The 12923-nt window shown below is 41.3% G+C and overlaps 1 protein-coding gene across 1 annotated transcript in view; it reads left to right on the top strand.

Moving 5' to 3' along the window:
* SRGAP1 (SLIT-ROBO Rho GTPase activating protein 1) overlaps window positions 1-12923 on the top strand; it is a 265860-nt gene that overhangs the window by 198879 nt on the left and 54058 nt on the right. Inside the window, 2 exon segments of the mRNA XM_027593051.2 lie at window positions 8671-8868; window positions 9359-9443. Of these exon segments, the coding sequence (XP_027448852.2) occupies window positions 8671-8868; window positions 9359-9443 (283 nt within the window).

The raw sequence follows: 12923 nt of genomic DNA, 5'->3' as shown, positions 1-12923 counted from the left end.
GAAAGAGTTCATTTAACTAAAAATAATTATGACTGCCCAGTGAAAAGATAAAAGTTGAAAGAGAATCTCATCCAAGTTTACAAAAAGCATGGACAGTGCAGCTAAATAGAATATGAACCTTTTCACCAAATCTTACACAACTACAAATAATGGGCACCATTTGAAACTGTAGGAAGCCTTTTTAGAAGGGAATTTCCATGCTAAGAGCCTACAGGCCATGGACAAATTTTGTTTGCTTTACAGTGCTTGATTTTTAAAAATTAGTTGCTGTCATTTAAAAATTAGAAGTTTTGAATAAAACTATCTGTTTCTAGTTTCTAAACAATTAGAAAGTCTGATCATACTAGACCTGCATTTCTGCAGGACAATAACTGGCTGGAGCTGAGATGCTCCCTTTAGACAGAGAGCATGTGCTTCCTGTTTGCCATGCTCCCCACTCAGCCCACTTGCCTTATTGTCACTACTTCCTTGGCCCTTGAGGATATATGAGTTTGCAGCACCGGCCTTAGAACAAAGAGAGCAGTAAGCATTTGTGAAACGGCCTCAGTATACTGGCACATGGTAAAAGCTAAATGAAGTGTCGAGAAGGGCTTCATCGAATTTGGGGTGGATACAGATTTATAATGGATTGTTGTCTCCTCACAACTTCACATTTGCCTGTTAGGCCTTTCAGAATGAGCTTTCAGTTTCAGTATGCTGCACACTTGCATCACTGGTACTTCAGTCCTAATGATTTCAACCTCCTGTCGGCCCACCAACAAATATTTATTAGTGCCCACTGTGGGTTGTACGCATAGAATTGGAGCAGAGCCTGCTGCCCACACAACTTTATCCTCATTTTTTTTTTTTTGTTTTCTTTTTCTTAAACACTTTCAAAGCAACCTACATCTAAATAATCATTGATACCTTTCACACTGTAAATATTCTCTAAGCTTGTTTCAATCTAATGTTGCACAGTCTTGCACACATTCTTCAAGTTCACTTTTAATCTTTGTTTCAGGGATTTCAGCATGGGGGTCATTCCCTCTGCTCCTTTCTTTCCAAGCTAGCTCTGGAGTAATTCCCATAGACTACAGTTCCCTTTTCTTAGAGTTCCTCTTTCCGCCCTTTATCTAGACACAGCCAAAGAAAAGGAGAAGGAATTGTCTTAGTAGAGCAATTATGCTTTTCATATTTTTAGTACAGCCTTAGTTTTAAGTAGTTTGCCCCATTTGCCCCAAGTAGATTTGTCCCCACATTTGGTCCAGAAGATAAGAGTTTTCATAAGTGATCACTTCTGTGCCATGACTAAAACTTCATGTATAAAATGACTTTCTCTTAAGTTATAGATTTATCCCCCTGAAGGGAATGGAAGAGAGAGGAGCCTGTGATTCCTCAATTAATTTGCAACACTGTTTAATGAACTGACAACCCCGTATAAATTTTCCTGTCTTTACTTAAAATCTTTAACTGACAGTTTACTAGGGAGTAATTCATAGACTGTTCCAAAAATATATTCCTTACACAGGGTATTTTCAGCCGTAATGAACAAGATTTTATGTAAACATTTGAAACAGTTTTCATGGCCTGGGTACTTGAGAGAAGTAAGAGAGATTTTGGTTATACCTTGTAGAAAAATCACGTTGCCCCCCAAAACATCCCATAATACCACTGACTGCCAAGTCATGGAAATCAGCGATCAAACCCTTAGGGGTATTGTCAGATTCTTCTAAGACTTGGTATAAGATGTGGAGCTTGATAATTACCTAATCATAATTACTATTTTTGATCTTCTCTGTGGCTTTAACTTCATTTTTTCTTATTTAAGTATTTTTTTTAAGTATTTCTTACTTGTCTGCAACCTTCTATTGATGAGGTTAACAGTAGGAACCTAAGTAAAAGATAACTGCCATTTATCTGTCAAATGATAGCATTATCTTGACCAAAATTGAAAACAAGGATCAACTGTCATTCACAAAAACACTTTTTTTTTTGAAAACATGTGTTTTTAGAAGCAGTGTGTATGGTGTGTGTGTGTGTGTGTGTGTGTGTGTGTGTAGTTTCAAATAAGCTTTAACTCCCTGACAGAAACAACTTGATCCAGAAGAATACCAAATGTGTATGTGTGTGTGTGTGTTTGTGTGTGTGTATATATACATATATATATATATACATATATATATAGTTTCAAATAAGCTTTAACTCCCTGACAGAAGCAACTTGATCCAGAAGACTACCAAGCAGAGTGAGGAGAGTTTCTAGAAAGGGTCTAAAAATGAGTCATGGGATAGGGCAGCCTAAATAGAATGGTGGAGCTCAGGATGGCTGTCAGCAAAGCAAGCACATGTTGTTGGTGTGTGCTGAATGTTTCTTTGACATCTGTGGATTTAAAAGGAGGATGACTTCAACCTCTACCGTTCATTCACTGAACCTTTTGGATAATCCCCTGTGTCCCAGGCACTGTGCTAGTGATGAGAGATACAAAGATTAATAAGCTGTCTCTAACCTCAAGTCGCTCCCACTGGAGATGGACAACATAGCCCTCTCAACGGTGTGGCAGGTCCTTGTGAGAAATGGAATTGGCATCATTCACCTCATTCCCCAGCAAAGGCAAGGTCACTGGCATCTGTACCAGGAACGAGGGAAGGCCATGGCAAGATGCTCTGCCTCTGCTCCTGCCTTCTGTGGCCTGTGCTGGCAATAAGTTTCTGTACCCTGGGCTGGTTAACTATGGCATTAATCCAGTTTCTCTGTGTGTGTGCATGTGTGTCTGGTCTCTTTCTGGTGATTTTTAACCCATCTGAAATGATATAGTGCTGCATTGAAATGCATCCGAGGTCAGTCATGGCAAGAAGTAAATAGTTGGGGAAGGGAAGGCAGAGCTGGGGGTCATCTTCCCAGATGGGCTGATGAGTCTTAAAGGATGAATAGGCCTGTGTAATGTGCAAGGCACAGTGTCATAAAACAATATGTGTGTTAGAGGTTGGATTGTGTCCCCCCAAAATTTATATGCTGCAGTACTAACCCCCAGTAGTTTAGTATATGACATTATTTGAAGACAGGGGTCTTCACAGAGGTAATTAAAGTGAGGTCATTAGAGTGGGCCTTCACCCAGTGTGATTGGTGTCCTTTTATAAAGAGAAAATGTTCACACAGAAACAGAGAAGGCCGTGTGAAGAGACACAGAAGATGATCATCAGCAAGCCAGGAACAGACCTTCCCTCATGGCGCTAGGAAGGAACCAGCACCTTAATGTCAGACTTTTGACCTGTAGGACAATAAACTGCTGCTGTTGAAGCCCCCAGCCTGTGGTACTTTGTGACGGCAGCCCTGGGAAACTAATACAGTGTGTTCAGAGAATAAAATCAAAACAACTGTTTTGTTTCCTCCAATGGTTATAGTGTCATGTGAGTAAAAAGGCAAATGAGCCAGTCTGCAGTAGCCCACGGAAGTCACCTCTTCTGTTGTTCATTTTGATTCTCAGCGCAGAGTCCCGGCCACCTGGGCACTCCTCCAGTGCTGTACATTCTTCGGGTTTTTCATAAATTTCTTGTCACGTTTTTGGCCTCTCCTACCAAAGCTAACTGCATTTTCCTGCTGCTAATAGGGAGTCATTACAAGCCTCATATTAGCTGTTTCATAGTTGCCTCATTATATTCCCTCCTTGTGGCTTATTAACATGACTTGTGTGTCAGAACCTGGTGTTATTCTTCGTCGAGAACATCCCATGGGATAGTATGTAGTCCCAGCCATCCTGTCTGGTGTTTTCTGTCACATCCTTTATTCTTCCTGACAATTCCAAATTTAACCATGACACTCTTGCTTCAGAGAAGAAAGTTGAGCAAAGGGAAAAAAAAAATGGTGTTGTTGACAATGACAGAAATCACAGGGCTGCTGCTGGGTCCACAGTTTGGGGGCCTGTTACTGTGGGACCTGCTGGGTGTGGATCCTGTCTGGTCCCCGGGCAAATGGTACTGCCTCCAAGACCTGGGGCAGTAAGGCTGGTGCTGGGACAAGGGTCCACTTCAGGGCCCGCAGTCAGTCCACAGATAGTCTGTTACCAGGGTCTTGAATGGGCGTGACACCTACCAGTTTCCTGAACAGGTTCCTAACAGGTAGGATTGGCTCTGCACCCCAGCTGAAGGGAGCTGGTACCTGTCCCAGATCCACCCCAGGATGCATAGCCTGGGCGAAGGTGTATGCAGGCCTGCCTCCAGGAGCACGGACAGACACGTCTCCCACCTGGAGCCAGGTTACAGGGCCACTTCAAGATCTGCAGATAGATGGAGGTCAACAGGTCTGCCTCCAGGAGCACTGAGAAGCATGCCTTCTAGCAAGTCCCTGTTAATGGAAGACTGCTCCATGACCAGGGCGGAGAGGGACTGGAACCCCATCATGGGCTGCTTCACTGTCCATAGCTGGGACCACAGTCAGCAGGCCTATTACTTGAAGCCCAGGGAGATGCAATTCTTCTTGGGTCCCTTGGCAGGTAGTTCTGGTGACAGGACCAAAGCCAAATAGGACCATAATGGAGTCCCCAGGGGGACCTGGCTATTTCTGGGTCAGTAGCCAGGACCAGGGTTGGCAAGCCTCCCACCTGGGCCCAGGCCTGCTTTCTCAAATTGGTCCTCCTCAGTCCTGGGCTCCACCAAGGTTTTACAAGTCCTTAACCTGCATCCCAAAGCTCCCACAAATGCACTTTTGTCCGTGGATGGCCGCCAGGTTACTGTTGCAGTGGGGCAGGGTGGAATATGTACAAGGGAACCTCCTATTTTGCTGTCTTGCTGATGTCACCTCTGGGGTGGTGAGTCTTTTCATTCAGCCTATAAATATGTAATCATGACTTCCTTAAAGTAACCATTACAGTATTGTTTTTTTAAATAACCTTTAATATGCTTTTTTCCAGTTATATCTCTCCTTTGCATTGTGTACATCCCCAGCAATAATGACTAAGTTTGTTAATTTTCTTTGTACTTTTTTGTTTTATTTTATCACATGATCTCTTTTAGTATCAGAACTAACACTGATTGCCATTACTTCTTCCCTAAACAGTATTTTGTTGATTAAAAGAAAAGAGTAATTGAAACTATTTCTACTTCCTGTAATAGTGAACTGAGTCACTCAGCTGATTATTTCACATTTCACTGTCCTGAACAAGGTGTCTGGCCAAGCCTGAAGTCCATGGCAGAGAGAACCATATGTTGCCAAAAGGAAGAGCATCAAATATTTTGAACAAAAATAAAACCCAGTGATTTGGAACTATTAGTTCCCTGATTAGCTTGAAAAATAAGTAGACATTCTCTCTAGAAGATGATAGTCTCACCCTAGACTTCAGATAACTACCAAAACGTCCAGCAAACAGACGTCAGATCACAGAGAGATGCCCACAGGAACTCCAAATATTAACATTATCAGAAATGAACTGTAAAAGAGTTACTCACTGTGGTCGAGGAGATAAAAGCCAAGCTTAGATTTCAGTAGGGAACCATAACCTACAAACAGTGAAATAACAGATTTTAAAATGTACCTCATAGAGATTCTAAAAGTGAGAACTACAGTGCCCCAAGCTAACAAATCAGTGGATGGTTTTAACATCAGATTCAACACAGCTGACGAGTGAATTATCAAAGTGGAGGACAAATCAGAAGAAAATAATCAAAATGCAGCATGGAAAAACAAAAGGAAAGAAAATACAAAGAAAGGAACACATGGGTAGCACAGTCAGTTAAGCATCTGACTTTGGCTCAGGTCATCATCTCAGAGTCCTGGGAATGAGCCCCATGTTGGGCTCCCTGCTCAGCGGGGAGTCTGCTTGTCCCTCTCCCTCTGCTCCTCCCCCGCACTCATGTATGCACTTGCTCACTCTCTTTCAAATAAATAAATAAAAATCTTTAAAAAAAAATACAAAGAGAAGGGTAACAGATATAGAGAACACAGTGATGTTTAGCATACTAATTAAACTCCCAGAAAGGAAAACAATAGAAAAGGAGATAATATTTACAGAGATAAAAGCTGAAAATTTATTAGAGTTTATGAAAAATATCACACAATTCAAGAAGTCCAAAAAAATCCAGGTAGAATATATTTTTTTAAATCCTTATATAAACACATCATGGTAAAACAATAAAAATAAATAAAATAAAACTGAGCCTGGGTGGCTCAGTTGGTTGAGCATCTGCCTTTGACTCAGGTCATGATCCCAGGGTCCTGAGATCAGCCCGAGTCGGGCTACTCAGCAGGGAATCTGCTTCTCCTTCTCCCTAGGCCCCTCCCCCCGCTTGTGCTCTCTCCCAAATAAAAAAAAAAAAAAATTTTTTTTAATGTAGAAAACTTTAAAAGCAGCTGGAGAAGCAAGCAAAGTGGCAATAGACTCACAGCAAACTTCTCATTCAACAGGAACATAGAAGCAAGAAAATATAGTGAGTATCTTCAATGTATTGAAAGAAAATAGGGGCCTGGGTGGCTCAGTCGTTAAGCATCTGCCTTAAGCTCAGGTCATCATCCCAGCGTCCTGGGTTCGAGCCCCTCATCGGGCTCCCTGCTCAGCAGGGAGACTGCCTCTCTCTCTCTCTGTCAAATAAATAACTAAAATCTTTATTTTTTTTTTTAAAGATTTTAGTTATTTATTTGAGAGAGAGAGAATGAGAGATAGAGAGCACGAGAGGGAAGAGGGTCAGAGGGAGAAGCAGACTCCCCACTGAGCAGGGAGCCCAACGTGGGACTCGATCCCGGGACTCCAGGATCATGACCTGAGCCAAAGGCAGTCGCTTAACCAACTGAGCCACCCAGGCGCCCATAACTAAAATCTTTAAACAAAAAAAAAGAAAGAAAGAAAATAAACTGCCAACCAGGAAAAAATACTTTCATAAATGAAAGTGAAATAAAAGACATTTTCTAGTCAACAAAAAAAGAGTTCACCACCAGCAGACTCATGCTAAAAGGAATTTCTAAAGGCAGGGAGTTACTCTTAAAAATATAAGGAAAGGAGGTCAAATAATGTAACTAATATATGGATAAAGCAAAATGAATACTGACTATATATAACAACTGAGGTATTTAAATACATGTTAATATTTACATACATATTCTATTATAATACATTATAAAAAGCATATAAATAAGTAAATGAAGTTAAGGTGCTCTAAATTCTGTACATTGGAAAAAGGATAAAGCTACCGATTTACACTAGACTTTGAGCAAAGGTAGAATATGACTTAATTGTGCAAGATAAATGTAGAAGATAAAAAGCTCCTAGAAGATAACATAGAAGAGTATCTTTATGGCTCTGAGATAGGAAAATATTTCTTAAATAGGACCCAAAAAGTACTAATCATAAAGGAAGGGACTGGTAAATCAATTACATTAAAATTAGAGACAGTTCATCTAGATACTAGAGTGAAAAGCCAGAGCAGAGTGGGAAAAGATATTTGCAACACATATAACTAACGAAAGACTCATATCCATGTCTACAAATAAGAAAAAAACTCATAACCCAGTGGAAAATTGAGCAAGAGGTTTAACCAAAGTATTTCCAAGAGAGGAAATCCAAATTATCTTAAATGTATTATAATGAGCTCAATCTCAGGCATCAGAGGAATGCATATTAAAACCACAGTAAGACACCATTACACACACCCCAGCACAATGGTTTAAATTTTAAAAACTGATAATACGAACTCTTGATGTAGAGTAGCAGGAACTCTCTCTTACTGTGCTAGTGGGAATACAAATCAGAACAATAATTTTGGAAAACAGTCTGGCAAACCCTATAAGCAGCAATTCTGCTCATGTTTGCTAGACATGTATTCATGGCAGTATTTTCAATGGCCCAAAACTAGAAATAAGTGAGTATCAACAGTAAAAGGGATGGATTATGATGTATTCCTACAATGAATATTCAGCAATGAACTACTGTACTCCCAAGAAATGAATAAATCTTACTACATGAAGTTGAACAACAGAAACAAGACAAAAATCATACATGCTGCAGGATTCCATGTATATGAAGCACAAAAAGGCTAAAACTAACACATGTTAGACATCAGGATAATGGCTGCCTTTGGGAAAGAGAAAGGAGTGTGTGGTAATTAGGAGAAGTACAAGGATTTGTAACGTACCATATTTCTTGATCTGAGTGGTGGTCACGTAAGTGTGTTCACTCTGATCATTCATCAAGCTATATACTTATGTGTATTTTTTGTGTGTAGTTTAACTTCCAATTTTAAAAAGTTACTTTAAAAAGTGTAATTGAGTGGCGCCTGGGTGGCTCAGTTGGTTAAGCGTCTGCCTTCAGCTCAGCTCATGATCCCAGGGTCCTGGGATCAAACCCCACATCAGGCTCATTGCTCAGTAGGGAGCCTGCTTCTCTCTCTCCTCTCCCCCTGCTTGTGTTCTCTCTCTCTGTGTCAAATAAATAAATAAAATCTTTTAAATAAATAAAAAATTAACTGAGAAGAGTACCCAGTGATATACATGAGATTTATAAGGATCCAAATACACAGAAATATCCTCTTGAGAATGATATTAAAGAGAGCCTCTCTTCATATTGGTGGTAGTGGGTGATGTTTACCTGTCTCTCTCTCCTCTTCTTGGGGCAGGGCATATGTCTTCACCTCTGCCTGACAGAGTAGATTCTGAGTGTGGGATCCACAAAATCATGTGGTAACAGGAGAAATGTGTTCCTGTCCCCAGGTTAAGAAAACAACCGAAGCCACGTTGCAGACCATACAAGATATGGTCACCATCGAGGACTACGATGTCTCTGAATGCTTCCAGCACAGCCGTTCCACAGAGTCTGTGAAGTCCACGGTCTCCGAGACATACCTGAGTAAGCCCAGCATTGCCAAGAGAAGAGCAAACCAGCAGGAGACGGAGCAGTTCTACTTCATGGTACGTCTGTCACTTCCCAGACGCTCTTGGGGCTCAGATCTGGGGTCCCCAAACACAGCTTCTAGAGTTGGATTGGAATCACCTGGGTTCTTTATTAAACTACAGACTACTGTCTGCCCTTGGAGTTCCCAGTTCTCTTGGGTCTGAGATAGGATTTAGGAGTTAGTACTTTTGTAAAAGTTCCTCAGATTTAAAGAGGGCTGCTCTAAGACCACTTTTAAACGTTAATGTACATACATTTCACCAGGAGAGCTTGTTAACATGCAGGTTCTGATTCCAGTAGGTCTTGGGAAGGAGGGACCTGGGAGTCTGCATCCCTGATAGGCTCCCAGATGATGGCGGATAATGCTGGTCTGCATCAGACTGTACTCGGAGTAGCAAGGTTCTAGAATCTAGCAGATAAAAGTGGCTGGATTTTAGATACCCTGCCGGAAGTTCCTTGACATGAAATATATTTTTTTAAGTTAAAAATGAATCTTTTCTTTTGCAGAAACTCAGAGAATATTTGGAAGGTAGTAATCTCATCACAAAACTTCAAGCCAAACATGACTTGTTGCAGAGGACCCTTGGAGAAGGTCAGTTATTTGAAGCAGACGGGGAGGATGACATGGTTTTTGTATTGTGTCACATAGATATTCCATGAAGAGTGTGAGTTGTGGGTTTGTTTTAAGAAGCAGAGAACACTGTTTAGATTGGGCTTTTGCTGTAACCGTGTAATAATCAGGTTCTCCCTGGAACTCTAACTTGGTGCTAACCTTGAGGAGGAATAGTGCAGTCTGGGGAGGGCTGAAAAGCCAGCCCAGAGCTCCTGAGGAACGCTCTGCCCAGCCTGGTGCTCCTAACACCTGGTGCCCCTAATGGGGAGAAGACTGGGCGGAGCTGCACCTGCGCCCACCTGCTGACCACCCAGCCACTGCTTCCTTACCCTCTGGGACCTGTCCAGCCTTCCAGCTCCACCCCCTTGGGTTTAGTGGGCCAGTATTTGTTGTCACATCTAATGCCTTCGTGGACTCTAGGAACCAGTTAAACCAGTTTGGGCGACTTTTCTTTTTTTTCTTTCCACAGACATTGATTTTACTTGAGAAAAAAAATCTAATGAAATATACCGCTGTAGCTAGTAATAATAACACAAGAAGAGCTATCACTTCTATAGGGCTTTTTCTGTGCTAGACATTGTTCTAAACTATATATTGAGCTGGGCTATAACTTTCCCCATTTTTACAGATGAGAAAAACAATGGGGAAAAAAGGATTATAGTTTAAAAGGGACTGTGTAAATGTTACCCTTTCTCTTTTAATCTTCTTGAAATTTAAAAGGAAAAAAATAAATACAAGCAAAGTCCCTTTTTTAAGTGCCTCATAGTCTGTAACTTTATCTTTTATTCACACTAGATCTTGCCAGAAGTTATAAAAAGTGAAAGAGACTACAGATGGGAGTGGGAAATGAGGGGAGAGAGGTGTGTAACTCAGGCCAAAAAGAGATTGCTGCCCTTTGACCTAAACTCTTGTCCCCTACCATTCTAGAACCTTCCTACAGACAAGGCGGTTTTTTTCATCACCTTATCTCCTGGTTTCCTCCAAAGGACACATTATCCTCAGGGAATGAGCACTTGGAGAAAGGTCATCATGACCTAAGGCTCCATGTATTACAGATAGGATGCCAGATTCTAAGATAAAAGGCTGATTTCATTTAGAAAAAGAATTAACATTTAAACTACTAGGAAGTGTCTTAAATAAAATAACCAAAGACAATATGTGAACTTTCATTAGATTTTGAATCCAAAAAGCGAGTTACAAAAGGCATTTTAAGGACAACTGGGGAAATTTAAACATAGACAGACTGCATATTAAAGGACATTATTGAATTCATTTTCTGAGATATGACAGTGGTGGTATGATTATGAAGGAGAAGATTCTCATTCTTAAGAAATGTTTGCTAAGGGGCGCCTGGGTGGCTCAGTCGGTTAAGCGTCTGCCTTTAGCTCCGGTCAGATCCCTCCCCTCAGCAGGGAGCCTGCTTCTCCCTCTCACTCTGCCTGTCGCTCCCCCTGCTCATGCTCTCTCTCTCTCTCTCTCTGTCATATAAATAAATAAAAATCTTTTTTTTAAAGTGGCAATATTAAGAAAATGAAAATCATAATTGAAGTTAAAAAAAAATGTTTCCTAAGTATCATAATATCTGCAAGTTACTTTCAATCAATCCAAGAGAAAAGATAGAGAGGGAGAGAAAAGGAAATAAGGCCCATATGGCAAAATGTTAACAGTTGGGAAATCTAAGTGAAGGGTAGCCCTGTACAAGGTTTTCAACCTCCTGTAATGGAGGTTGGAACTTTTTTTAAAAAAGCCTTTTTTTTTTTTCTTTGAATAGTTGTCTTACCTCAGCAATCATGTCCCAGTTTTTTTTCTTTTCTCCTTCATAGTATCATGTAAGATCCATTTTTTCCACCTACCACAAAATGCCTGATATTTCAGCAATGCCCCCAAGGTCAGGTGCTGGTCCCAAAGCATAAATTATCATTAAGTGTTTTGACAAATGCTTACTGGCACAAAGCCCTTCCCTACAGGACTGGATACCACGTTAGAAATCGTGAGTTGGAGGCAATTAAGTAGTGGGTGAATTCATTCTTGGCATGCGTGCAGACACATGTGTTAATTCGCTTGGGGTCCCATTCTGAAACTTTTATGATACTCATTCTACATAGATTCCCCGACGTCTCCCAGAGAGAAAACCCCAGCGGTTCATATGATTTTATATGGCATTATTGGACAGGGCTCTATTTTAGCCCACTTACTGAACCCACATGCCAGATCCCGTTGTCAGCTGCTGTACTGTGTAAAGCTGTATTGTACCTTGGGAACTCTGAGCCAGGGTTTCTTTATCTTGGAATTTCTCTCACTGGGTTTCAGTATCATAGTGACACAAGCTGGGTTCAGGGGTACCAGGCCTTCACCAGATTGGATTTATTCAGAAACTAGATGGTTCTCAGACACGCTAGCCTCTGCCCACACGCTGCGAACCTTCCGGCCCCCCGGCCCTGCCCCACGTGCAGGCTTGGCAGCACACCACACACTGGGCACTGCCTGGGCTTCATGCTGGCAGCGTTTCCCCGAGAAAGGCTGAGCCTGCCCCCACCTTCTAGCTCGACCCTTGTGAGCCTGCTGGCTTTCCATGCAAGCCCTGTTCGAGTTAATAGGCTTAAACCAAAAGAGACAGGAAAGTTCATGGTGCCTGTCCCACAATGAGATAATCCAATGGGGAGTCCTTCTGAAGGAATCCAAGTCTGGGCTTGGTGAAATAAGGTTAGTAGCACAGGATTCGATGGTGTGTTTGGGGACAGTCGTGACTTTTTATAGAGAGATCACATCTCTGAATTATACTAGACTCACTGCTGCAAAAACTGCCTTCGCAGTAAAACAAATAGGGCCTAACCCAGGGATTTAGCAGTTGATCGTACACAGCTGAAACTGTAACTACAGACATGTGTTTGGCCTGTCTTACCGCTTGCTTTTGGCAGCCTACCAGAGGCCCAGTAAGTCCTTTGATTTACAACATTGTGAAGCAGCTAAGATTGGGCTCTTAAAGGCGCACTGTCAAAATTCAGAATTCCACATCTCTGAAAACTGTTGAAATACAAAGAAACACATAATGAGTTGTTAAGACCAAAGTCATCACCTTCATCATCCTTCAGCAACACCATTATAAAGTGATGTCATTTGTTTTTCATTTGGAGAAGTTACATCAACACAGTAAATGAGATCTACATCAGTAAAACTGAGGCACTGAAATTGTTTCTTTTTCTTTTAATAAGGAGCCTTCATGTTCACACTGGCTTCTTTATGTGCAACATTTGGAGTTAAGGGGGGGGGGTTGTAAATATCAGTGCAGTTTTCACTAAACACAGATAATCTGACACTGGAAGCAGAGTTCCATGTTAGATTGTTTCTAGTCCTGGGCATAAGGTTTCTGACAAAGAAATTAAATGGCTTATCGTCATTGAATCCATTGTCTGTCTCTGAGTAGGAGCACAAACATACTTTCCAAAAGAGAAGCTGATT

This window comes from Zalophus californianus, chromosome 9, assembly GCF_009762305.2.
Source record: "Zalophus californianus isolate mZalCal1 chromosome 9, mZalCal1.pri.v2, whole genome shotgun sequence".
NCBI classification, from domain to species: domain Eukaryota; kingdom Metazoa; phylum Chordata; class Mammalia; order Carnivora; family Otariidae; genus Zalophus; species Zalophus californianus.
This window is presented reverse-complemented; position numbering and strand designations above follow the sequence as displayed.